Source organism: Rhipicephalus microplus, chromosome 10 (assembly GCF_043290135.1).
Source record: "Rhipicephalus microplus isolate Deutch F79 chromosome 10, USDA_Rmic, whole genome shotgun sequence".
NCBI lineage: Eukaryota > Metazoa > Arthropoda > Arachnida > Ixodida > Ixodidae > Rhipicephalus > Rhipicephalus microplus.
Window position 1 is genome coordinate 102012575 of NC_134709.1, and position 27628 is coordinate 102040202.

Here is a 27628-nt window from a genome sequence, read left to right on the forward strand (position 1 = left end):
CATCTGCCATCGACGCACCTTTCACGCTGCGGGAACTTACGTCAGCCATAAGTTGTCTTCGTCGACGCTGTGCTTCTGGACCTGACGGAATTACAAACCAAATAATCTCAAATCTGTCTGCAGAATTTAAGAGCAGGCTTCTCATGGATTTCAACTATATTTGGAAGTCGGGATACATTCCCCAAGCCTGGAAAATGGCCTGGGTCGTGCCAGTGCTGAAGCCCGGTAAGGACAGAACAGAACTAGCATCATACATACCAGTATCACTAACTTCGTGCGTAGCGAGGCTGATGGAGAAGCTGGCCTGTGTTCGGCTGACATGGTGGATGGAGAATCACAAGGCCCTTCCATCATATATGACTGGGTTTCGGCAACGGTTGAGTGCACAGGACATCTTGGGCTTGGTGAGTCACATAGAACACCAATGAGCATACGGCTTTTCAACTTCGGCAATATTTCTGGACGTTTAAAAAGCATACGACTACGTGTTCCAAGGTGCGACAATTTTTTGGTCTTGCATCTATGAGAATAACGGGGCATTTTTACGCTTTGTTCAGGCGCTTCTTATGATCGGTCGATGCAGGTGAAGTTAGGGACAGTGCTCAGTAGCTCAATGAAAATCACCAGAGGAGTGCCACAGGGCAGTGTCCTGTCTCCAATGTTGTTCAATGTGGCCAAGGCTGGTTTACCTATTGCCCTCAAGACTGTGAGCACGGCAGTACAAATATCAATTTATGGCGACGGCATATGCATCTGGCAGTCTGGATATTAGCACGGGAGCAGCCTTTCTGGCTGTCTGGAGTGGGCACGGGAGCAGCAAAAGGGCCACAATGGCTCAAAAGCCACCTCTTCTTGTACCACAGGTCCTGCTTCCGCTCCTGGCATATGCTAAGTTCCAGCATGGCAGTATCGCAAGTGATTCTTCGCCTTTCGTCTTCATGGCGCAGCATCAAAGTTACGGGGCATCGCTGAATGCTATCGTGCGCACGCCTTGGCTCAGCGATGCTCTCCGTATCAACTACGTCACCGGATCGACATCGGGAGCAGACTCAGCGTCGACTACAAAAGGCTGGAATTCCGTCGACATCGTCAGTGGGCACGGGAGCAGCAAAGGGGCCACAATGGCTCAAAAACCGCCTCTTGTTGTACCACAGGTGTGTAACAACATCCCATTGTACGCGAAGAGAAGTAGCAATCGCTGTTCATTGCTGTTCCCGTGCCCACGGGTGCTTTGTGCCGTCCTGACAGAGTGTTTAACCTGTGCTGAACTGCTACTGTTGTCCGGGAACGTCGAAACAAATCCTGGTCCTAGTTCTAAAACTCGCACTGGTTGTAGTAGCAGTACCGAAGGTACATCTAGTAGCGACGGTGACAGTGAGATTATGATTATTTTGAAGACTTTGCAAGTGCAGTTAACAAACATACAAATCAGCAACAACGAATTAAAAGACGGTGTTGCGCAGGTTCGCGCCAGCCAGCAGAGTATGGAGGCATAAATGCTGCTATTGGAAGTAGACTGACAGTGGTAGAATATAAAGTGCAAGCCTTAGAATGCATCGAGGGTGGTGTACAAACCTCGATTGACGATCTTCAAAACCGAAATCGTGAACTCCAATCTCGCGTTGAAGAACTCGAAGATGGGGATAGAAGGGATAATTTGATCTTCCACGGCTTGGCTGATGAACAAGAAACCTGGGATCAAACAGAAGCAAGAAGCCTTTGCTTGCTGTCGTCATGCATTCAGAGCGAGATAGCCGACATTGAACGTGTGCACCCCCTTGGAAAGTCTTCCAGATGCCGTCCGATAATAGTGAAATTTTCCAGCCTTAAAATGAAAGAAAAAATGCTTCATGAAAAAAATAATTTTAAAGTGCGCAACGTAAGCATTACTGAGAACTTTTCGCCTGCAACGCGCCTAGTTCACAGAAAACTAGTCCACTTTGCTAAATCTCAGCCTAACTCTCCGTCCTTCAAATTAAAATATAACAGACTGCTTTTAAGCGATACATACTAGTCCTATAGATGACCCCGTGACCGATGCGGTGCTTGAGGCAGCCATGCTTGGTTCAAACAAAAGCGATGTTCAGGAAGTGACTGCCAGTCCTTCTGAACATATTACTGTATCAGCAAGATAACAGAAAGTGACGGGTAGTGGTACTGGTGCTCATTCACCGCACGATTCTATTTTGTTCACAAATATCAAAAGCCTAATCAGCAAGCGCGCAGAACTGGCGACGGCTATTACTTCTTCATCTGCAGATATTATAGTCTTAACTGAAACATGGCTCCATAGGAATATACGCGACTGTGAAATCTTGGATTCTTATTACCAGTTCCATTTTTACCGCCGCGATAGGGAGGCAAGGCAGGGAGGCGGTGTCCTCGTGGCTGTGAAAAAACAACTCGAATCGTTTGCGCTCAACATACCGTCTGGCTTAGAAATCGTGTGGATATCTGCAAAGCTGTCACATCGTAGGATAATTTTGGGTGCTTGCTATCATCCACCTAACTCGTCGGCTACGTTCGTTGCTGACCTTCACGACGCGATGAACCCGACATGTCCTATTTCCTTATTGGGTGATTTCAATTACCCAGACATTGACTGGTCGGCCGCAGTACCTTTTCCAAGACCATTTTCATCTAGTACCCAACAATTCATAGACTTTTGCTTAGCCTTTAACCTCACACAAGTAGTATCAGAACCTACAAGAGTTACGCAAACTACCGCAAATATATTAGATTTAGCTCTTGCGATTTCCCCAGATCTCTGTTCGGAAATAAAATATATGCCCAAACTAAGTGATCATGTTCTTTTGATTTTGACCGTAACAATACCAGTGCAAAAATGTTCTAAAAAAACGAAAAAACCATTCGAAATTATCACAATGCCAACTTCTCAGAAATTAATTGCGAGCTGCATTTATTTCTTATTGATTACTTAGATAGATTCGACGAGCGATAACTGGAATGCAACTGGGCATTATTTAAGAACAAGATCAGTGAATTGACAGAATGCTTTTTATCTACTCGGGAAATTACGTGTAATCCGACGGCTCCTTGGTATAACTCCAACCTAAAACGACTATCTAGGCGAAAAAAAAAAACGTCTGTACCGCCGCGCCGAAACATCTCGCAGTAGTTGTAGGGTGGTCATTTTACCGTTCAGCAGTCAATGAATATGTTACTGCTGTCAAAACTGCAAAACAAAACTTCCGGACCAATGCGATGCCTAGTTTTCTGCAAAATAATCCTGGGAAATTTTGGTGCGTCGTTTACCCAGCTGACAGCTCTCGCATTACTCTAACTGACACAAACTGTGATCCTATACCTCATGAAGAATGTGATTGTGTGCTAAAAAAGTGTTTTCTGATGCATTCTGCAACAATCCCACTTCTTGTCTACCCAGTTTTAAAAGCCACGACTACATACCGATGTACCCTCTGCAGATTGACCCTAACAGAATAATTAAAATAATTGACTCCCTTAAAATTTCTTGCAGTTCCGGTGTAGATGGCATTAATTCCAAATTCCTGCAAAATACTAAACAAAACTGTTCTATTATCCTAGCGAAGCTTTTTGAACAATTCTTAGAACAAAGTAAAATTCCTGCTGATTGGGAAGTAGGGAAGGAGGTGCCAGTCTTTAAATCTGAAGACAGACAGTCCCCTATTAATTACAGGCCAATATCTATCAGTAGTATACCATGTAAAGTTTTGGAACACATCATTTACTCTCATGTTGCCAACTTTCTCGAATCCAATTCATTTTTGACCCTGCACAGCATGGATTCCAGAAGTCTTTTTCGTGTGAAACCCAGTTATTTTTGTTTACTCACAAACTTCACTTTATTCTTCACAACCATTGATTTGCTGATAGCATTTATTTCGATTTCGCTTAAGCATTCGACAAAGTTCCACACGCGTTACTCCTATTCAAGCTAAAAAATTTTATCTCAATACTGGCATATTGAATTAAATTGAGTGTTTTCTAGTACATCGCCAGCAATTTCTAACAGCTAATGACACCAATTGATCTCTAACCACGGTTATCTCAGGTGTACCCCGGGGCACCGTCCTTGGGCCGCTACTTGTTCCTATTTATATCAATGATCTGCCAAAATGAATCTCATTTTCAATACATTTATTTGCTGACGATTGTGTCCTTTTTCAGGAAAATAATAATGATAGTGACATACAAGCACTCCAATCTGACATTATTGCGATATCCCATTGGTGAAATAAGTGGAAGATGGTTCTTAGCACTACAAAGTGCAAATCAATGCGAGTTTCTCGCATCACTTCTGATGCACACTCGTATTACCTTGATGGTAGCATTCTTGAAGCGGTTACATCTTATAAATACTTGGGCATTCATATCACTACTGACCTATCTTGGAATCTTCACATTGAAAGCATAACCAACAAAGCCAACCGCATGCTTGGCTACATAAGACGAAATTTTCATTCCGCCCCTTCTTCGAAAAAACTACCCCTTTTCAAATCTCTTGTACGTGCACAACTCGACTATGCATCACCAATATAGGATCCATGTACTGAAATTCTTAGTCATCCACTCGAAATGATTCAAAACAACGCCACACATTTCATTTTTTCTATCAGCGAGCAGCCAGCGTATCCGGAATGAAAAGTAACTTGGGTCTAACATCTTGGGTCTAACATCCGTGCAATTTTGCGACGTCACGTCGCAAAATTGCACGGTTGTGTTTATTCCATAAAGTATTCTCGCACAATATGCTTCACCATGCTTTACTTACTCCACCGTCATACATATCCTCGCGTTTAGATCATGTTCATAAAGTTGGCGTTCCCTCTTGCAACACTAAGGCCTTTTTCCATTCTTTCATTCCCCATACCTCTAGTGACTGGAATCACCTTCCTTCTAACATTGCTACAATTTGCAGCCCAGATGTGTTTCGTACCACTGTGTCTAATATTAAATTTTAGGCCATTTGATTCTGTATAACGTTCCATTGATATCTGTCAAAATTCACTTGTCCAATTTATGTAGTTTTTTGAATGCCAAAAAATTGTCACCTATGCCAGCCTCAGCCGTATTTTTTTCGTCGCAACAGGAATATTGCGACCTTTCTGAACAGTATAACTTGTTTTGTAGAGGTTACAGAGACTTCTGTTCCGCTGTTTGTACTGCAGTTTCCTGACTTGCTGTAATGTATTCACGCACTCCCCTCTTCAATGCAATTGCCTTGAGAGTATTCAAAGCAAACATAAAAAAGCGATTAGAAATGATTGGCCAAAGAGCTCTACTCTCCGCACAAACCTATCTTGAATCTATTGGCTTAACAATATCTGCCGAAAAGTTTCAGTTCATGCTATTCTCAGGTATGCGAAGACGAGAAACAAGGATGAAAATATTACTTCCTGATGCATCAATTAAACAAGTTAAGTACATGAGATTCCTTGGAGTCACACTAGACACCGGGATGAATTGGCGAGTGGCAGTAGACAAGACAGTGTCAGCGCTGTCACCCCGTGTAAACATTCTTCGAAGGATTGCAGGAACAAGCTGGGGGGTCACCCGACATCAATGATGAAATTACACGAGGCAGTAATTGTCAATCGTGTGCTTTCCCTATTGGCTCTGATCTCTCCGAGTGAGTCACAGTACAAACGGCTGGAAAAACTTCATCGTAAAGGCCTCGGAGTAGCTTTGGGAAGGCCAAAGTTTGCAGCGAACATAAAGGTGCTTCATGAAGCTCGTGTTCTACCGTGGCGTCTTCTCGCCTCTCAACGACTGCTGACACAGCTTTTCCGACTTGGCGAATCAAGCCCAGGACGAGCACTACTCAGTCGCCTTCGGTGACGCACGGAATCGCACGCTGTCATGGCTCTCGACACCCTTCGCCATCCTATCATCAATTTCCCCAAACAAAGAAAACTTCGACGAGACCCACCTTGGTCACATGAGGATGTCGACTGCCAGGTGACGATTCCAAGGATGCACAGCAAGTGTTCCACACCCACAGCAGAAGTACGTTCTTTGGTACTTGAATATATTGAAGAAAAGTACGCCGATCATTTGAAAGTTTTCAATGAGGGATCAGTCGACATAGTGCGCAGAGCAAGCGCTGCAGCGTTTGTAATTCCGTCTCTATAGGCGTCCTGGCCAACATGACTAGAGTGCGTTGTTTCATCGACAGCACGCGAAAGCGAAGCGATTGAGGCAGCCCTGCAGAAACTGAAGTTTTGTAGGGAGCAACAAGTCATGATTTTTTCGGACAGTAAGTCCGCTTTGCAGCGGCTAAAACATGGATTTCTTTTGGATCGATGCACTCAAAGATCACTGAGAATCCTTAAAGACCTACATGGCATTGGTATAAACATTACGTTTCAGTTGATTCTATCACATGTGGGTATAGTGGGTAATGAGGCCACTGACAGACTTGCCCGGAGTGCTCTAGAGCTTACACCAACAAAAAAGGCTCCCAAAGACAATCACCGTATCTTAAGAGAAGCTGTCAATAGGCATTTTCACTTGCTATGGCTGACTCCTCACCAGCCATGTGTGACACAAGGGCCATCAAGGGAAGAGGCCTGCTTGCTTCATCGCATTCGAACGCGATCAGCGCGTACACCAGCATGGCTCCACAAGATCAGACTCTCGGCGACGCCCTTGTGCCCGAAGTGCAAGGAAAACGGTGATATAGAACACTATTTAATTAAATGGCATGAGCTTAAGAAGGAACGGCAAGGTTTATTTGAGGAACTGCAACAGTTAGACTCGTCATGTGACAGCGTAACTGATATCGTGTTTCCTCGTATGGTTCCTCGATCTTCAGGAAACAGGTGTCGCGACTTCTCTTCAAATTTTTGATTGCTACAGACATCACATGTGACTGGTGATAAGTGACAGTTATGTTTGGGCTATAGTGCAGCGAGGTAGAGTACCGGCACAATGCTGCACGTGAAATAGCACAAAGGCCACAGTCTTATGCAGGCTTACGTCGCGCTATGCACGATTTTTACTTTAAAACCCTGCTCGTGCTTAGTGAAGAAAACAAATGACATTAGCTACAATTAGGAAAGCGAAAACCAGGCGGGTCAATTGTCTGCAAATTATGCAAGGCTAGATACGTTGGCTATTTACAATATCCTTAACCTTAACCTTCTGACTGATGTTGCGTCAAAATATGCGTATGCGCTGTAAAATTGATAATATCAGCCCGTATGACCACAAAAACCAGACGAAGATGACTGGTCCCTTTGGAATGGGTTAAACTTTCGCCGTTTTACTGAACCGGGTGACCGAAGCAGAAAGACAGACATACGCCGACAGGCCAAAATATCTGAGTTGAAGTATCCCAAAAATTACTATCGCCTCTGAAAGCAGGCTACTTGCGCGGCACAGCCATTCACTGGCCACACCCTATGTACAGACACTATCATGACCTCCAGGGTTGTATGCTGGATATAGAGTGGGAGGTATCAATGTTTAGAAAGGTGTGCCCTACAAGCCGGTGCCGCACATTTTCATGACGCCGGCCGGTGGCGCGTCGTCGTCTGCGCGGGCGTGTGAGGGGCGGATACATGAGGCCGCGAGTGCGTTCAACCAATCAACGAGCCACGACACATTCACAAGTGCGGGTTGCACGGGCAGTGCGGGTGCGCGTTTGCAGAAGCGCGTTCTTCGGCCATCTGTGCAGACGATTCTTACAGCGGCACCCATTCGTCCCTCGTAATAGTAGCAGTAGTGTGTAACCAGTCTTATATTTTGACCTCCAAGGTGGTGTCGGAGGGAGATTTCTTCTGTGTGTTGTTGAACAATAAAAAATTCGCAGCGTGCGCGTTAACTAAAAGCCGAATTCTCCTGTCTCTCATTCCCCCTTAGCAGCCATTGGCATGTACATTGAGCACTATCTGACAAAAAAAGGTTGCTATGTTATACTCGCTCGGCGTAACCTCCTTGGTTTTAGTAAGGTTTAGCGAGCGTTGAGCCGCAGTGCCATGAATACAGTGAAGTAGTATATACCATGAACTCGAGGTGGTTAAAGGAGGGAAGTAGACCCGAAGTGCAAACCGTAAGAAAGTGTGCGAGTGCCACCTCTCGTTTAGTCCTTGGAATGTCTGCTGGATGGCGGTGCTTCTATATGGGGAATATATGATGAAAAGACGCGAGATGGTGGTACTTGGAGTGTTGATTAGGTGGACGAACGGACACAGAGAAAGATGCATGGACGGACGCGCGGATGGCTGCACGGATGGATGGACGCGTGGATGGTGGCAGGAGCGGATGCATGGACGAGGGCAGGGGCGGACGCACAGATGGACGTGCGGACGCACGAATAGACGCATGCACGGGCGGCCACACAGACGCACGCATGGACGGACGGAAGCAAGAACGAATAGACGGACGGATGCTTCGCCCCACTCTCCATTATTCACTCCGTGGATATGCAGCCATTTTTTTTCGCTAACAGCGCTGATGCGGTATTGCTGCTGTCGGCTGCGACCACCGTTGGTGCGTCGTCCTGAAAGAAAGCTGCGTTTCCGGCACGCCGTATCTCACACCTCCCCCGCGAGCCCCCATAAGGGTAGTGCCGGAGGGAGATTTCTTCTGTGCACTCTCAAACAATAAAAGTTCGCAACATGTGCGTTACCGAAAAGTGGACTGCGGATCTCTGTGTTCATTCGAATTACTCTGTCTCTCATTATCTATTAGCAGCAATTGGCATGTTCCAACAGGAAACATACCTGCGCGACGCCGCGATGAGCGCCAGCGTCAACGCCACCACCAGTGTAATGCCGCGTTCACACTTTGGAAGTGAAGAGAAAACGTAAATGCCAGAGCGGCCGGGAAACCACGACCGCACGCGTCGTTGTTGTTCACGTTCGTTCTGCCCCATCCCGCCACCGCTGCCTGCGCTACCTTGACAATAATGCGATTGTACCTGCTTTCTGAGAACTAAAGTTTGTGTTCTAGTTATCGACACAAAGTAGTGAAAAGAAGCAGCTCGCACATTTTCAAACGTTGTTTCGGGAGATACACCAGCAGACGTGACACCAGCGAACGCACCGGCAGCGGCGGCGCTGCTTCAACTGGCTGTACACAAAAGCGAGACATATTGGGGCATGCTGACTCACTGCCGCTGCACCTTCTACTTCCAGAGTTCTCGACGATCGTAATCCAAATCAGGCTCTCGATGAACGCGGCCTAGTTGAGGCCATAAGCTTCGTTGTGCTGCACGGGTAGTTTGCGATTTGAGCCGATGCAGGCCACCGCCGACGCCTGTGCCGCCATGTTGAATCTGCGGACGGCTGGTTAGTGTGGTTTGATTTAGTGCAGCCAAGGCTGTGAAGCGGAAACCCGATCCGGTTTCACGTGGCGGGAAAATCGGTCTCGAAGGGTTTCTTGCGCGCCGGCCGCGGGGCGTGATTTGCCGGGTGTTTGGGCGGCGAAGCGAGCCAGTTTCCGGAAAGGATCGCCGGTTTCGCTCTCTTCGAGGCCAAGTGTATACGCGCCAAAAGCGTTAAGGCCTGACCCCACGTATTCGTCACAGTGCGTCGCCATGCGTCTCTATGACGCGGCGTCGTGACCTCTCTCATATGTAGAGAGCGAGAGAGAGAGAGAGAGCACGTGGCATCGCGTAGCCGTGCGCCCCCTCTCTCTATAGGGACAGAATGTGGTACCGCGTCAAAAAGCATCACGCTGACGTGCTGCGACGCATGCCCGAAGTCTAGAGTTACCACGGAGGAAGGAAAGGTAAGGAGAGAGCATGCCCGGCCAGCGCAGGGCGTAAGAAATGTGGCGGAAATTACGTCACGCACGGCCATATTCAGTGGGCACAATGGCGGCGTTTTGTTATTGTTGATGTAGTGTGGTGCGGCACCGTTCAGGCGGTCCAGCGGTGATGTGCGCGTTTTCATGGGCCTCGCACCTAACCGTGGCGTACTGCAGGTGTTCGACAGCATCCATTCTTTGTGCCGCTTTGTTAGCTACGCGATTTTTTTCTGGTGGTGGTTGTAACCAGGTGTCTGAACAAGAAACCACAAAACGAACTCCGAATTTGCAACGTCCGTCAAAATTATGCTGAAAAGCCATCATAGAAGATAACGACTGTGCTCCAGAATTCATTCAATGAATGCCTTGCAGGTTAGGGACAGTTATGTGGTGTTGCTTCTTATGACAACGGACGATGCATTTGCGGTCCACCGGCCCTTAATAAGACTGTAATCTAATCTTGCTTTTCGTGTTCATGTACAGTTACCGGTTGGCGGTTTGCACTGAGCTGTGTTCCAGATAAGGAAGACAGAAACAAGCGCCTTCTCTTTATTTTCCTTTAATGACTAGTCACTTATCCCGGAGACATCTTCCCTCGCATTTGGCTGGCTTTCCCTGCCGTCCTTGGCGGCTGTGTCGACGCGTGAAGCTTCGCGCACCCCTTTTCTCACGCATTCCTTCGGCTAACTTTCCCACCTTTCGCCCTAACGCGATCCTGGTCTCCGTTCTCCGTAGCTACTAGTGCGCGTGAATCACACTGGAGACGTGTTCCCACGCACTTTCGGGTGGTCTTCGCTGCTTTCGTCCTAATGAAATCATGGTCTTTGGGTTATCCGTAGGAACCAGTGCGCGTCAGACAAAACAGGGGCGAAAACAAAGAGGCCGGCGCAAAATCAACGGGCTGCCACGCACACAAGCTCCACCGACGCCGACTTTACCAGCCTAATTACGGACCTCCGGGTTTATTACAGGTAAGACATTTTTTTTTTCTTTTTGTCGTTGTGTCTAGCCCACAGCCTGACCGAAAATTTCATAAACTAAAGCCTAAAGAGAAGCGTAAAAGGGGGAAAAAGTGATCTGAAAGAAGCTGTACAAATTTCGGTTCCTGGTTCGTCATGCGGCAATGTCCGAAATATCATCTTTATTTTCCCAAAGAACACATAAAAAAAAGCTTAACGTGCAACTTGCCGTGTTTATCGTAAACGCAGGCAGTGCAAGAGTACAACAGCCATACGCAGAGATTTCGTCAACCGTATCGCGGCAAGATAGCGTGTTGAAATCCGTTCCGTTGGTTTCGGATAGCACCGGCGCACGCGGCGCGCAGGCCACGTGCTTTGTGAGACAGAGAGGGAGTCGCGCCTTCTGCTTCGCAATCATATGTAAACAAGAGAAGAGAATTCGCCCAGTCAATATGGCCGACTTCCGGCTTCATCACGGCTTTACAACGTGTGACGTCAGGGCCTCTCCTTACCTTTCCTTCCTCCGTGAGAGTTACTGTATATGCTACCTTTAGGTTGCAGAGTTGCGCCAAGGTACGCCATCTTAGTTTCAGATGTCTTGCGGGAAAGCAACTCACCACCCGCGTTGGAGCAGCGCGCACGCTTAAAGCATTGCTTTATTTATTTTTTGTTTTCTTTTCTTTCTATTTTTTACGAAGGTACGAGACAAACTGTGTTTCTCTGGTCACGCCTTGAAGTCTTGATTTTATGTTTACGTTTTTGGTAAGTAATGAAATAAACGTGCGTCAGCTCATTGAACCAGTGGTACAAATGTAGATTTATAGTAGGCAACACATTAGCTTCGGCTTCTTTTGCACTTTTTTTCCCATTTTTAATTTCCTATTTTCTCAATTATTTTTCGCTCTTGATTGCCATCGAGCCAGGGATGAAATACTTTCATCGCGTTGGGTTCATTCATTAACTGTGTGAGTTAACCAGCTAAAGCTTTGTAGTATTCAACTGAATCGAGCTGTATAGCGATTGAGAGTGGCCGTGCGACGCCCGCGTTAAGCGCGCATCTAGTATTACGCTCATATTCCAATCGCGGCTCGCGACAACTGATGAGAATTGTCGTTCAACAACCCTGTCGTGTCCAACAGTCTTTTCGCTTAAGGTTTCAAAGCTGCATTTAATTCACGCACTAGCAGCTACACCTTGCCAATTCAAATATTTCAAGTTTAAATTCTCCCTTTATTTTTAGCGTTTTACCCGCCAGGCTAATTTGGACGTATTCAGATGACACATGCTGCCCAGCTCTGCACGTATATCGTATTCACTACTGCATCCGTGGTTAATACAGATAGAGCAAGTTTTGCACTGCCGTGGACAGATTAAAAAAAAACGCCAAGCGCATGGGCGTCAGCAGAGAAGTGGAAAAGGGGCCCTTGCCGCAATCAAGTCACAACAGCACTTGCCCTCATCCAAGCTAGACCAGTGCTCTCGTTCTCTCTAAATCGCAATGGAACAATGGTTTGAACCCTCGAGAGAAAATCCTGCAGACGACCAATGGCCAAGCGTTTATTCCTTCCGAATGAACACTAATATTTCTAAAGCAACACCCACTGCACCCGCGCCTAATCGCATGAGTTCTACGTAGTACAATTCAACACAGAATGCATTTGCTGCCACAATTTTCGTGACCAACAGGCAGCGCGGCAAGAATGACAACAACCGTTGTTAACCCCGCTTGATCTGCCTGGAATCTGCGTATAGTGCTGGCTTCTCCGCGGTGCAAATGAACCACTGATGACAACGTGATGGCGGTCGGCGAATAGGGGCGCTGAACTCCTGTAGGCGGAGCGAGCAGCATCCGGAAAACAGTGGCGCTACTCTGCTACCTAAAGGTAGCATATAGAGTAACTATATTGAAGTCAGGCCTTCAGCGGTCACTGTTTTGCATCTACAGATGGTTCCCTTTAGTGGTAGTTGGCACAATTTTTTCTCCGCCGCTTCTCTAGCTCTCAAAGCCGTGGTCCCGCTCTTCACTATAGTACACAGTACACTAGTACACATACACAGTAGTACAAATACACAGTAGTACACAGTACAGTACTGTGTGCTGCCTCCATCTAAACTTGGCAAGCTTTCTTGATAGGGCATTGTTGCTGCTACTTCTACACGAGTTGGTTCTTTTCGTACTTGTGTTGCGTGGAAGCTCTTGGCATACACACGCTCGCAATGCAGTCACACACCAAGTGCCATCCGTGACGCACCATCGTTGATTCGGCAGATAGATCAGCTACTCTCGGCGTATTCCCCCAGCCTGCGACAGCAAGGAGTACGTCACCGTTTAGGCAGATGCTTAGCGAGTTATCCAATCACTGCGGGGAATGCCTCATGACAAGCCTTTTTCCAGACACATCCATTTAGTTAAGAGCACACTCATAACATGCGTATTTCATATAGCGCCCATAACAGTATAGATATCACAAGATAGTTCTGTGTAGGTAGCCAGCACAGGTGCTCAGCTGCCAGGCTGAAGTCAGGAAATTTAGTCCCGCAAGGACGGGGTGAGTGCAGATGTTGAAAACGGGAAGGGCTAGGGAGGAGAAGAGGGTTGATTACTATGTACCTGATCAATCAATCTTAAACAATGCAGTTCCTATTCTTCATATATGAGTAATTTCTGAGCGGCACTTCATCTGAGATCAAAATTAGAGAAACGCACGAATTCTGACGTCCTAAGTGACGAATGTCTGAATGCAGATCGAAAAAGGTGAGTTGTTAGCCTCGCGGTCATGTATCAACACAATCTCATTTGTTCGTCTCACTGTCAAGTTTGAACACATGCGGAAGCACGTGAAATGTCATAAGAACGAAAAATGCTGGAGTATTTGTCGCTTGCCTGACCACGGCGTTATTAGTTAGGCGAAAAAGTAATGTGAAAAGCATTCGGCGGAGTTAAAAAGATTTCATTCAATGTGAAGCCGCGGGTCACGTGTTGAAGATTCCTGAGCTAACAGGCCTCATCAGGTTCCTTTTATTCCTATTCCTATTGTATGTAGCTCAGCGACCAGATCCAGAACACCAATACGAAACGAGTGCCGTTGCTTTTATTTTTCACCCTGCTCCAGTCTACATGCTATGCTAACTTGTGAAAGCTTTCACGCAGTAGGAGGGAGGAGCATATACATGAAAGAAAAGCAGGGACGTCTTCCAGGGCTCAGAAAGGTTTGCTACCTTGCGATATAGAGATGGGGAACATAGAAAAGTTCGGAAGTTGCCTTTACTTTCAATGTCAGACTGAAAACATATGTACTTTTGTAGCTCCCGCGTAAATGCGTGATAAAATGTGTTAGTTAAGTTAATAAAGCGAAAAAAATCTGTGACCTCCACGATACAGGTTGTGGTTGCGGAGTATGCCTCGATGAACGTGCTTTTTCTTGCCGATGAGCGCTCCACCCTGGATCATACCGCACCCCACTTTCGCTTCTACGCCCAGATGACCGCCCCGTGCTCGGGCAATATTGCGTGCTCGTCGGCGAGCTCTCCCCTATACATAATTGATGCGTTCCCAGGCATTACCGTGCGCAGTGGACAGGTCGTGTATTAGCGCACTTCGCTAACCAGGGCCTACTCGATAATGAAGATGAGGAGGTTTTTTGCAGAACTACGAGCGTTGATATGCAAAGTGGGCATCTCTGCTCAGTGGCAGCGGGTAGTGAAGGAACCCGGAGTGCGCCAGTCAAGCTGGGATACGAGCCGTACGAGGAACGCTGCTGCGGACGTGACCGTGGGGGCGGACGGGTCGCGAGTACCCGTCATATTCGCATAATCATCTCTCAGTGCTGGTCACAGCGCATATAAAGTACGGAGTGGAAAGAAGGAGTGCTATCATCGATGGCGCGTCCGAGCCTGGGCTGGTGTGAGAGCTTCGCGCTATGGCGCCTCACGCATACGTTGAAACAACGCGAAGCAGAAAGAGCAACCGACACATTTACTGACAATGCTGAAAGAGACGGGGCTCGCTAGAATGCGGAACAAGGAAAAAGAAGTTGAACTAAATGATGAACGTAACCCTCTAAAAGCCCCCGGTATATCACCCCACGCCGCCAGCTTTAGGAAAACGTGCGAGAGAAGTTGAAAGCCTGGTGTCACGTGCAAAGCCCGGCTTATTAAAGCAGGTCAAGAAAACCACCTGTAATCTTTTTTATTTGCCTTTTGTTCTTTGACTCTCTTGTAAAAAAAGAAAAGAAACTGGGGAATTCATGCAGCTTTCATAATATTCCTTATATAAGTGCTCCCACAATATTTGTTTCAACAGTATTTCGGGCAAAGCCATGCTGTGAGAGATAGAGAAACCTTAAATAAAGATAAAGCTCCCAGTGCAGTAATGAAAATGGTGAACAGGACAGTATATCCATAATTATTTTTTACATACGATAATTTATGCTTGTGAAGCTAAGCACAACGACTTTGCGTGTAGTGCGTAAGATATGTGTATTGAAGTCATTGCGAAATGAAACTCTGGAAAACATGTGCAGTAGCCTTGTTCAACGTCATCGAAAGATATGGTATTACTGCCAATCAGAGTGAAAGACAGAGAAGGATGTTTAATCACTTTGTTTATTTCTTACTGTATCTGTTGGGTAGGCGTATATAAATACGCCTGCAACAGATACAGTTACCTCTTTCCTTGCAATGCCTTCCAGGGCGAAATAAAGATTTATTTATTTATTTATTTATTTATTTATTATACCTTCAAGACTATGGGGGTGTTACAGAGAGGATGGTACATCATTAACGCAGCAATAATGGTAATGATAGCAAAAAAGAAAATACAACTTATCCTAATATTATAAAAAATGAAAAATAAAAGAAACCAATAAAAAACAAAGGAGAGTAGCCTGCAGACACACTATAAAGTGTTCCGAAAGCGCAGACTTGCACGGCCATTTGTCCTCACAGCCACTATAAAGGGAAGAAGGCGGTTCCAGTTTCTGGTTGTTTTCGGTTCGGGAGAAAAGATTGCAAAATGTCGTTGGTGCCCGCGGCCAGAAAGAATGGCGACCTTGTTCGGGTGGTCAACACGGGATCAAAAGTATGCACGTTTCGAGAATAATTCCTCCCTAAGTACTTTATTAGACACAGGACAAACAACTTTATTTGGTCCTGAGAGGCAAGGCAGCGGGCCAACTATGTAGGTCCCCACCCAGTCGTTGGCTAGTCCCATGTCGGAACAGAGAGGCCATGCCTCTTCGCTCGTTCACGGGCCCTCTGGACAGCCTGAAGCTGGACGTCTTGTCTGGGATCTGTGATTGCCGTCGTCCAGTCTTCTTCTGTTTTAAAATCCTGTAACGCAGGGCACTGCCAGAGCATGTGACTCAAAGAGCAAAATTCACCACAATCTGGGCAAAGTGGATCAATATCCGGATGAAGCATGCTCAGAAAGCCCCTAGAGGGGTAAGACCCCGTCTGGAGCATGCGGAGCGTGCTTGCTTGTGATCTGTGGAGCTTATGATGGGGAAAGGGATACTTTATTGGAGAAGAAAATTTCATCAAAGAGTGACAGACAAAAAAATGGCAGCATATCCACGGGGGTGAATGATGGAGAGTGGGGCGAAGCATCCGTCCATCCATTCGTTCTTGTTTCCGTCCATCCATGCGTCCGTCTGCGTGACCGTTCATGTGTCCATCCGCCCGCTTGTGCGTGCGTCTGTTCGTGCGTCCGCACGTCTATCCGTGCGTCCGTCCCTGCGTTCGTCCATGCATTCACCCCTGCGTCCGTCCATGCGTCCATCCATCCGTGCAGCCATCCGTGCGTCAGTCCATGCATCTATCTGCGTGTCCGTTCGTCCATCTAGTCAACACTCCAAGTACCACCATCTCGCATCCCTTCCTCATATATTCCACATATAGAAGCACCGCCATCCAGCGGACATTCCAAGGACTAAACGAGAGGTGACACACGCACACTTTCTTATGGCATGCGCTTCGTGTATATTTCCCACCTTTAACCACCTCGAGTTCATGGTATACACTAGTTCACTGTATTCATGGCACAGCGTCCCAACGCTCGCTTAACCTTTCTAAAACCAAGGGGGTTACGCCCAGCGAGTATAACGTAGCAACCCTTTCTTGTCAGATAGTGCTCAATGTACATGCCAATGGCTACTAATGAGGAATGAAAGACAGGAAAATTTGGCTGTTAGTTAACATGCACGCTGCCATTTTTTTTTGTTCAGCAACGCACAGGAGAAATATCCCACCAGCACCACCTATCGGGTCAAACAAAGCGTAACACATGTTACGTACTACGACGAGGAACGAATGAGTGCCGCTTTAAGGAGCTTCGCCCCTAAAAATGCTCTTCTAGTGGCCAGATCAGGAAGCTGTAGAGTAGTTTTAATTACGGTTACGCTAGCGCTAGGAGCACAGTTTTTACGAATGATGAGAGCTCAGCTGTTTCAGACAGCTTGTAAAACTTTAATTGACACTGAGCTGGGTTTAAATGAAAGACGCGTACTCTAGTTTGGTTTCACTAATGTTTTCTACAGCTGCAATGTAAGGCGTGTTGCTACTAGCAGAAAACTTCTGTGGAGGTGACCAAGGAGAAGGTTAGCCTTGCTAATATTGTAGATAATGTAAGAGTACCACAATAGATTGTTTGTTCCGTAATTACCAACGTATTTCTAGCTACTAAGCTGCCCTATTTAGTTTCATTTATTTGGTAGTTTAAAGCCTAGGAATGATAGAATACCGTGTGTTTGCCATGCTTTTACACTTAGTGCGTTAAGATCCATTTACCACGATCTCATTAGAGTCTCCGACTGATTGCACAAAAGACACTAATAAAATCAGCTTGCAGCAGTAAGTTGTTGTCTTCGTTAGTTATTCGGCGGTACAGAACGTAGTCGTCCGCAAGCAGCTTTATGGACGACTTAAGATTACTTGCTACATAGCTGATGTAAACTTAAAAGGGACTTAATGAACAGTCGCTAGCGGTAGCACATTGAGTGTGTTTCGTAAGAAGACATTCAATTCAATTCGGAGTGTTCGGCTCAATATTCAGTGCGCAAAGTTTTGAATAGTAGAATAGTGAACTTGAACATACATATTCTAGTTCGCTATAGTAGCAGTAGTGGGTGTGAAACTTTATTATAGGCTTTCGCGAATAAAAAAAAATGCAGTCAAGTTGTATTTTGTTATCTAGGGTGGAGATGACGTCATATGTAAAAGATAGAAGCTGGGTTTTGCCCGAATGATGCCTAAAAAAGGCATGTTAGAACTTGCTGAAAAATACGTTGGTTTCAAACAATATCAGAAGGTTAGAGTAGATTATGTGCTTGAGCATCTTACAAGGAATGCTTGTTAAAAAACGGTTGGCAGTTCAAGGGAATGTGTTATTTTCCTAATTTAAAGACGGGAATAACCTTCCCCACCTTCCAGTTAGTTGGTGAAGTGGCACACAGTAGAGACTGCTTAAAAATGTGTGACCAAACATTGGAACAGTACAGTTCAGAGTTCTTTAGAAATTTCGTGTTCATCTCATCATTGCCAAAAGCAGAGGACAGCTTAAGTTGCCAGATTAAGTTAACAATTCTTTCAAATTGTATAGTTATAAAATCCATTGGGAAAAACCCGTTGTGATATACCAGTGGCACGAAAACTGCAAACAAATGCAAAAACATTGCGAAAAGACTCCGTTAAGAACAGAACAACAGTCTTTGCTGCGCATCGTGCGTCCATTAGAATAAGTAAGTGATACGATGGCTTGTTTTATTGGATCGAGAGTTTTCGAAAACATGTATAGGTTAGTAGACAACAATGAGGCAAACACAGTGTTAAAATAGTCTCACCTGGCCTTTTCGATGGACAAGTGATAAGCAGAAAGAGTATCGCGATAAGATAGCCTTTGAAATACATTGCTGCCGAGCTTAGCCAAGCCGAAGAGGCGTTTCTTTCTAATAGTAAGTCTGTCCAGCTTTACTGGGAAACATAGTGTTCTCTGCTTTTTTTTATATATTTAAGCGGCACATTTTTTGACAAATGAAGAAAGTTTGTCTCTAAAACGACAACAATTTGCCTCGACTGATGGGTCAAACAAAAACCAGGCATACAGCTTTCAATTAACTGTTCGAGTTCCAAGCTTATTCCCTTTCTTTTTGTTTATTATGGTCTTGGTAACCTCAGTTCAGCGTGAAATTTCAATACTGAAAGTTAGTTGTTGTCACTAACACCAGGAAAGCAAGTTAGCTAGTTCAGTAAGTTTGGTGTCGTAGTCAGGGTTAAATTCATTTCATTGGCATACGTAATGGCTCTTTTTCTTGCTTCCGTGACCCTTTGAGTTAGGTTGTAGTCCAAACGTAAATTAGCACACGATTTATTCTCGGCTATCACCTCTTGGACAGTAGGACAGGTACCTAATTAGTGAATTTTCGTAAAGTTGGTCTTCCAAAGGGAGCTGTTGAGAATGCGCAAATTGTACAACTGCGAAATTAACACGTTATGCAATTCATTACAAAAATCGAGTGCCGCGTTGGATGGCCTGTAGCATAAACGGAACAGAGCACTCTGATGACGCACAGAAATATTTGCACAAGAAATTTCTAATGAAGTATTTGCTGGTAACATGTGTGACTCTAGGTCATCGGCTAACACTATAAGCACACCTTTCCCTTTCACGCGAATACTATACACACCAATAGATGGTGTACATATTGTTACAGTCAAATAGTTCTCCACTGGGTACATTGGGTTAAAACCATGTTTCGGTGAGCGCCACGACGTCAGCGCAGCACGAATAGATGGCAGCAGATAATGTATGTAACCTGTTATGATTCTGACATTTAATAGTCGGAAGGATGGTCTAGGCAGAACAGGGGTCGCATGAATTGATATTCGGTCAAAGACAAGCAGGGCCCTCTACCTGCAGACGTAGAATCCGACGAAGAGTCACCTCTACTTTCATCTCTGTCAGATTCCAGTTCACAGATGCTACTGGCTGATCACGAGTGCACGAACCACTTTTTGTTTATATAAAGTCTGCTCTAACGAACTGAGGACTGCTGTTTGCTAGCTTTTTCACATTCAAAAAAGCTGTTTGGGCACATGCACTTCTCGAAATTGCACAGAAGTTTTCGTCAACTGATACGCCACAAGCTTTGAGTTAGACTCTCGCTACCAAGATGATCTCGCGTAGCATGAAAGATGCGAATTTCATTATGGCGGGAAGGCACTTTCCTGGTGCGCACTTCCCCATCCTGTGCGCGCGAGATATGCGTTCGTCATCTTAACTCAGGTTAACATTGAACTCTCTATGAATAATACTGCGTTCTTTTTTATCCACGCTGGGTCCGTGTTTCAGATGCAGTGTGTTCAATGCCGTGTAATGCTAGATTATCATGCCGGTAGCGATCTTTCAGTTCGTTGAGGCGTTCACCCAGCGCTGCCAGTTTCAGCACTACGCTTCTACTCGAACTTTCACCACTGAAACACATATTACTCTCGACCAGAGAAAGCCTGTTGTGAATGTCAAAATTTTTTTCTTCAGGTGAATTCTGCGTTTCCTTGACAACGTTTAGAAAAGTGATAACCTCTTAACATAAATGCCCGTAGTTTGATTAACAAGGTCGTTGAATTAGAAAGTGTAATAATAGCCCACAAACCACATATGTTCATAATTACAGAATCGTGGCTGCACCGAGACATAGGTGATGATGGCATAACGTCACCAGGCTACAAAATGTACCGTAATGACAGAGATTTCCGTGGTGGTGGTGTTGTCATCACGTTTCGAGAATCGCTATATGTGACATGATTACCCAATAACAAGGGAATCGAATGTGTTATCGTTAAAGTGTTAATTGATGAGCTACATGTTGTCTTTGGGGGATTATACCGTCCGCCCAATTGTGATGGCGAGTTTGTGAAACAATTAAATGAGTTTTGTGTCAGTATAAAACGAGTAGTTGCAACGTCCTAATCAATGGTGACTTTAATTTTCCCATGATAAATTGGTCGGATGAATTTCCACATGCTATCTCTGCTGCATCTGTATCTTTTCTTGATGTTTTGCTGTTCCATGACTTGACGCAGCTTGTGAAAACGCCCACTCGCATTCAAAACGAATCTAGAACAATTTTAGACCTGTTTCTTGTTAGTAGAAGTATATATAACCACAGTCCGGTAATAGAAATTTACGACGGCATTTTGGACCATAAAATTGTGTCATTAAGCTTTCAACTGTACAATGCTAAAATGCCTGATAAAAAGACCGTTTCTGTACCCGTATTCTCGCGTGCTAGTGATGTGGACATAATAGACGCTCTTGATCATTCTTATTCAGATTTCCTAACGCTTTCTAAAGAAAGTGAATGTTCTGTTGAGCGATTGTGGTGCTTTTTCAAAGACTATAGTAATTAAATGTATCCAAAACTTTGTTCCTCACAAACTCAAGGTATTAAACCGGTCTAGCCCCTGGATTACGAAAGAAATAGTACGCCTAAGGCGCAAGCTAAAGAAGGCAAGAAAGCGACAAATAGAACGACCATCATTGTCTGGACTAGATAATAAATCAGAGATGCATCACACACTGAAATTCAAATTGAAAAGTGCAAAGGAAAAATATCTAAGCGAAGCTTTCACAAAATTTCTCTTGACGTCACTAAATAAGTTTTAGCAATATCTTTCACCCAAAAAAAGTCCAGTGTCAAGCTTATCTATTAACGGTGATGTTATTACCGACAAGAGGGAAATAGCACGGGCGATGAATGATTACTTCTGTTCGGTGTACACGCGTGATAATGACGTTACCCCTGATTTCATCACCTATGACACCATGCCACCTATCAATGACGTCTGTATCACTGTAGGGGGTGTCTTATCGCTTCTGCTTAATCTCGATCCAAAAAAATCACCGGGCATTGACTCTGTACCTAACACCTTTCTGATAAGGTATGCTGAATGGAATGCCAAATACCTATGCTTGATCTTTAAATCATCTCTCCTGCGCGCTAAACTTCCGAGTGATTGGAAGCACGCTAAGATCACTCCAGTACCAAAAACTGATGACCATTTGCTTGTATCCTCGTTTAGGCCTATCTCCTTGCTATGTACTAGTGTCAAAATTCTAGAGCATATATAATATTCAAACATTTGTCTATGTTTGTCGAAAGAAATAACCTAATCACGCCTCTTCAGCACGGCTTTCGCAAAGGGTATTCTACGGTAACCCAGCTTATTGAGACGTGTCTTGACTTAGCAGCAGCGATAGATAAGAATGGTCAAGTAGATGTTATATTATTGGATTTTGAGAAAGCTTTCGATCGTGTGAGTCACCAGAAATTACTAATTAAGCTAAAACCAATTCTTCTGAAAAATGAGGAATTACTTGCATGGATAACTGCTTATCTTTCAATGAGGAGCCAATCTGCTGCCATTGATGGTGTCACCTCGAGTTCCGCCCCTGTGAAATCGGGTGTGCCTAAAGGGTCAATTTTGGGGCCGTTGTTTTTTCTGTTATTATTAATGATACTGTGCTAAACTTTCCTTTAAAAATAAAGCTTTTCGCGGACGATTGTATATTATATCAGAAATTTTATAGTTACAGTGATCAAGAATCTTTATATACTGTACTAGCAACGCTGCAAACATGGTGTGAAAATTGGCAGATGACAAATTATTATAAAAAACAGTTTCAATGCGAATTACGCGTAAGAAACAGCCGCTTCTGTTTACCTATCACGTCAATGGCCATGCGTTATCCGAAGTCACTAAACACAAACATTTAGGACTCATACTCACATCAGACTTAAAATGAAAAATGGAATGAACACATAGAATATATTGAAAGAAAGGCAATGAAAAAGCTTGGTTATTTGCGAAGGAGGCTTGTGAATGCCACACCACACATCAAACTTCTCGCGTACAAAACTTTCATTAGAGCAGTATCAGAATAAGGAGCTCCAGTGTGGGATCCCTTTACTGAGTTCAATATTAAAAAAATTGAAATGATCTAAAGAAAATCTGTCCGATTTGTTTTTAATTGTTGTAGTTGGCGTACTTCCCCTTCACTTCTACTAATTAAAGCGGATCTCGAAAAACTACAGGAGACAAGAAGAATGGAGAGGCTGAAGCTTTTTTACCTCATTTTCCACAACAAAATTGGTATCAACAAAACCGTGCACATTAGACAAACAAGGGAATATGCTGTGCGCTCACATCATTCAAAGAAAGTTTTAGATTACGTAAACCGCACAGACACCCTCAGGTATTCATTTTTTCCAAGAACTACCCGTGAGTGGAATTGCCTATCACCCGATGCTGTACAGTGTCCAACAGTTGATTTATTTCTACATGCTCTCAATAACCACTAACAGTTTTTTTCTACAGTCATGCGGCCCAGAGTTACGCAACGCTTCCATTTTTTAGTACGTTTCAGTGAGCAAACTATGCCATTGTTGTAATGTTTTTCGTCAGTTTTTTGTAAATTAATCCAAAAGTGTTGAATTGTACCCACTGTCAGTATGCTGTGTGATGTCAATTATGTTTTTGTAGTAAACAATTCTGTATGCCCATTCCTGCTTAAGACCTGGTAAACAGGTCAGCAGCATGTAATAAATAAATAAATAAATAAATAAATAAATAAATAAATAAATAAATAATAAATAAATAGATAAATAAATAAGTAATAAATAAAATTGATAACCTCGCTGTGCTTCGTGTCCAGACTTTTATGAAAGATTTTATCAAAGAAAGATGTTCAATATGTTCTTTGCTTCTCTTCCGTTCTGTTCTGCTCTGTTTTAACTGTTATGCTGTGGAGAGGTCGAGGTTCATATTACCTCGGCTACTCCATATCACGAAGTTCTGCAGCGACAAAAAAAAAGCGAATAATACAGAACGGTAACCAAAGCTTAACAATACGGAAAAGAAAAAAAAACATTATAGCACACTGAAACCAGTTCAAATATCATTCCAATACACAGTTTTCTTAGAGCAGTTCACAGTCATAAACTGTTTACACGCACACCTTCCTTTTCTACTGTCTGTTTATGCATAAACACATTTTATATATATCCATGTCTGGCTGTCTATCATAGGTGCTCTTTCAGCAGCCCAGGAATCAATTCCCCATCACCTGCTAGAAACAATAACTCCACTACATCTACGGACTCTCAACCAAAACAGGACAACAAATGCGGACATGAAAGTGCTGGCAAACAACGCTTGCTGGTCCTTTTAAGCGCAGCAAAAAGGGAGAGCCCACACGCACGATAAAGCAGAATGGTGATTGAGGCGGCTGCATCACTGCTTTACTTCTACGCCCACTGAGCTGTGACAGGTGCTTCCAGCTGATTAAAATGCGCTCCTGTGATGCGTACGGCGACGTAAAAGACCGGGCTGGAGCGAGGACATACCGCGATTCTTGACGAGCTGACGCAAGACCATCGCAAGACGCCGAGTGCAAAAAAAACGTCCAACGAGAAACAAGCTGTCACATCGGGGCGGTGGTTGCTCGGCACCTGTGCTGTTTTGCGGACGCTTATGAAAACCTGCACGATATAAGAGAATGGCAATTGAGGTGCCTGCCTCACTGTTGTACTTCCACGCCCACAAGAATAGAAAAAAAATTGCCCGCAGCTTCCCTCGGGGGAACACTGAGGAGGATGCGGACCATATAATTGGTTAACGGGGTGTTAAAGTGCGACTTACTTGGGTCGATGGCTAAATTGGTTAACGTGGTTGTGAAATGGGGTGCTAAATTGCGACTTACTTGGGTCGATGGCTAAATTGGTTAACGTGGTTGTAGGAGGGGGTGTTAAATGAGTGAACACGTACACACGTATGCGAAAGGGCGGCGCTGGTCGAAGGGACGTCCATCATTGTGTTTGTGGATTCGTTGGAATTCATTTCACCGCGACCTTGGACGTCGACGCGCCGTACAAACCAACCGACGAGCGGCAACTGAGCGAGCGAGCGCCGACCTTGAGTATATATACAGCACGACGGCGCATGCACTGTCAGCTGTTGAATGTTCTCGAAGCGCGACGCCACATGCGCGTCCACTGGAGAATCAGGAGAATTGTAGATGTCGAACGCGGTGTGTAGAGGAGGAAGGGTGCACAGATGGCGGAGGAGTGAAGCGCGCGCGGTGTGTAGAGGAGGAAGGGATGCACAGATGGTGGAAGAGTGGGCGACGGCGCGACGGCGCATGCGCGCGCGTCAGCTGTCGAATGTTCGAGAAGCGGTGCGGACGGCGCGGACGGCGCGGACGGCGCACTACAAGGCGCGAGTATAAGATGCTCCGCATCTAAAAACTGGATTGATAAAATTGGCGGGTAATTAGGCGATTGTTTGGGAAACTTCATTAAACCCGAAAATTGATTTTCGGTGGCAACAAATCACATATCGCCATAATTGTCAACGTCTTGAAGTCGTCTCGTGACGTACCACCACTTGGCGACGTCGTCACATCTCGTCTACGCTAGGATAGAAGTGGGCCTATCGCGGAGGCAGGGTACGTTCAGTGCACAAGCGTGGGATACGTCTAATCCTGGAGGCCATGTAAAAATTGTCCCAGCTCAAGCCAAGCGCAAGCCAAGACGTTTAATCCTTACCACCAGAAGATAAGGGTGCGTGAGAGATCGGCCACTCCTCCTCTCCGAGGGGCAATGTACGCGTGAGGAGGAGAGCCACCGCGCGCTAATTGGGCCATCTTGCTAATAAGGCTGAAAAAACAATAGTCCCCCCCCCCCACCGAGATGCCCGCCAACAGCGGTAAGTGGTAGATATAAATTGTTTGCTGTTTGAACTTTAGAGGTGGTACCCCTCGGTGGCTCATTCTGCTTCTGGTCACCTACGCGTGCGGAGGCAGGATGGCAGGCTCTTCAAGAGCTGTTACAACGGCCGACGCTGGCCACGGTTTCTCGTACACATCACTTCCCAAGGACTACCCTTTAATTCTGCCACCACTGCCCACAGGAGAAGGACTCAGACGCACGTTGGTTCTCCACCGCGATATCGCAGCGCGTCCGTACGGGATTAATGACTTCCGAAAGCCGCTCAAGGAACTAGGAATCATTCAAGAGGTAAGCGGCATAGGAGCGTATCAGATGTCGCACGTCTGGCTTCTTAACATGAAGACAGATGAAGCCAAGAAGACACTTCTGGACGCTGGCCTACTCTCCGTGAAAGACCGGCCCTGCGTCGTCGTCGACCCAGAAAGGCAAGAGGTGCGTCTCAAGTTGCATTGGGTAGCTTTTGACATCAACGCAGAGACTGTACGGCATGCTTTTTGGGAGTACTGTGAAGTGAAAGAAGTCATCAGCGACAAGTGGAGAGACGAAGACTTCGAAAGAGCTGAGTCAACCACAAGATTCGTTCGGCTACTACTTAAAGAAGGCGTTACTACGGATCGCATACCCCACCAGATGCGTCTCGGTAGCGGCATGGCACTGGTGGTCGTGCCAGGAAGAGCGCCGCTTTGCCTGCGTTGCCGAAACACGGGACACATTCGTAGGGACTGCAGGGTGCCCAGGTGCACTGGTTGTCGCGCTTTTGGGCATGAGCAGGCGGACTGTACTCGTTCCTATGCCAGTGCAGCAAGTCGAGCAACAAATGCCGACCACAGTGAATTGCTCATGGATGAAGAGGAAGCAGAGAGGGCCGCGGCGTCGAAGGCAGGAGCGGAGGCGTCTCATGCAGTGGCGACCAGCGAGAGAAAGATGGAGACACCTAAGGAAGACACAGATGAAAATACGGTTATGGGCACTCCAACGCAACGGCGTTCGACTCAAATCGAAACCCAGCACAAGGCTGAACCAGTCATCGGGTCCGACGCTACATCGCACATGGATACAGTTGAAGCTACGCCAGTAAAGCGACGCCTGAATGAGGGAGACGCGGCGTCCCAGCAGCGTCTGGCCCAGGAAGATCAAGGGCAGTGGCGAGTGGCTGGCTCCAAAAAGTCTCGGGGTGCTGGCCGCCTGCGTTCGTCGTCGCTTTCACGCGGCGGCGACGGGACGACGCCTTGAGCGTCGGCCGGACAGTGTTTTAGGTATTGGTAAGGTAAGAGTCTTTCGCTCGGCTTTCTCTCATCACGATGGCGACGATTAAATTGGCGACGCTAAATGTACGTGGGCTTTCTGCCAAACGGCGGAAAAACCAGCTTTACCGCCTGATTATAGAACAAGATCTACACATCGTCGCTGTACAGGAAACTAAAGTAGAGAGTGAAGAGCACGCTGAGCGAATGGTGCAGCCTTTCACGAGACTGTTTGATGTGTGCGTTTGTCACGCAGTGGGTACATCGGCAGGTTGCCTCTTGTTAATTCGGCAGAGCCTTAATGCGAAAGTGGAGTCTGTAACTACCTGCGAGGCGGGTCGTTTTATTATATGTGATTTATCCCTACCAAAAGAAAAATGGAGAGTAATCTGTGTGTACGCACCCACTGCGATTCAAGAGCGAAAGGAGTTTTTTGAAAAACTTGATGTGTATTTGAAATGTGAACGTAAACTAATTTTGGCCGGGGATTTCGACTGCATTTGTTCGAGTATAGATAAATCAAGTTCCAGGCCATACAGAGATTTAAGCACTGCCGTTCTAATCGATATGGTGGCGAAAGCTCAGCTAGAGGACGTGGGTGAATGTCTTTGCAGTGGAAAAGCGGTTATGTTTACCCACTTTCAGCGTTCAAGCCATGCTAGACTTGACAGAGTATACGTGTCTTCCGAAATCATTCCTTCGTGCCATGATTACAGAGTTACACCTGTTATGTTTAGTGATCATTGTTTGGTTTCATTCTCAATGGGTAAACATAGAAGAAATAACAAACATTTCTCTTGGGACCTCTGGAAATTTAATGTAAAGCTACTAAAGGATGAAGAGTTTAATCGGATTTTTCTAGAGGGCATAGAAGACTTACTAAATA

The 27628-nt window shown here is 45.5% G+C and overlaps 1 protein-coding gene across 1 annotated transcript; it reads left to right on the top strand.

Annotated features, from left to right (window-relative positions):
* Positions 1 to 830: 830 nt before the first annotated feature.
* LOC142774347 (uncharacterized) lies at positions 831 to 26738 on the top strand. The gene is made up of 3 exons (XM_075874737.1): positions 831 to 1174; positions 25516 to 26377; positions 26639 to 26738. Exons 1-3 carry the CDS (start codon positions 831 to 833, stop codon positions 26729 to 26731), a joined length of 1299 nt encoding a protein of 432 aa, XP_075730852.1. The 3' UTR covers positions 26732 to 26738.
* Positions 26739 to 27628: the final 890 nt, after the last annotated feature.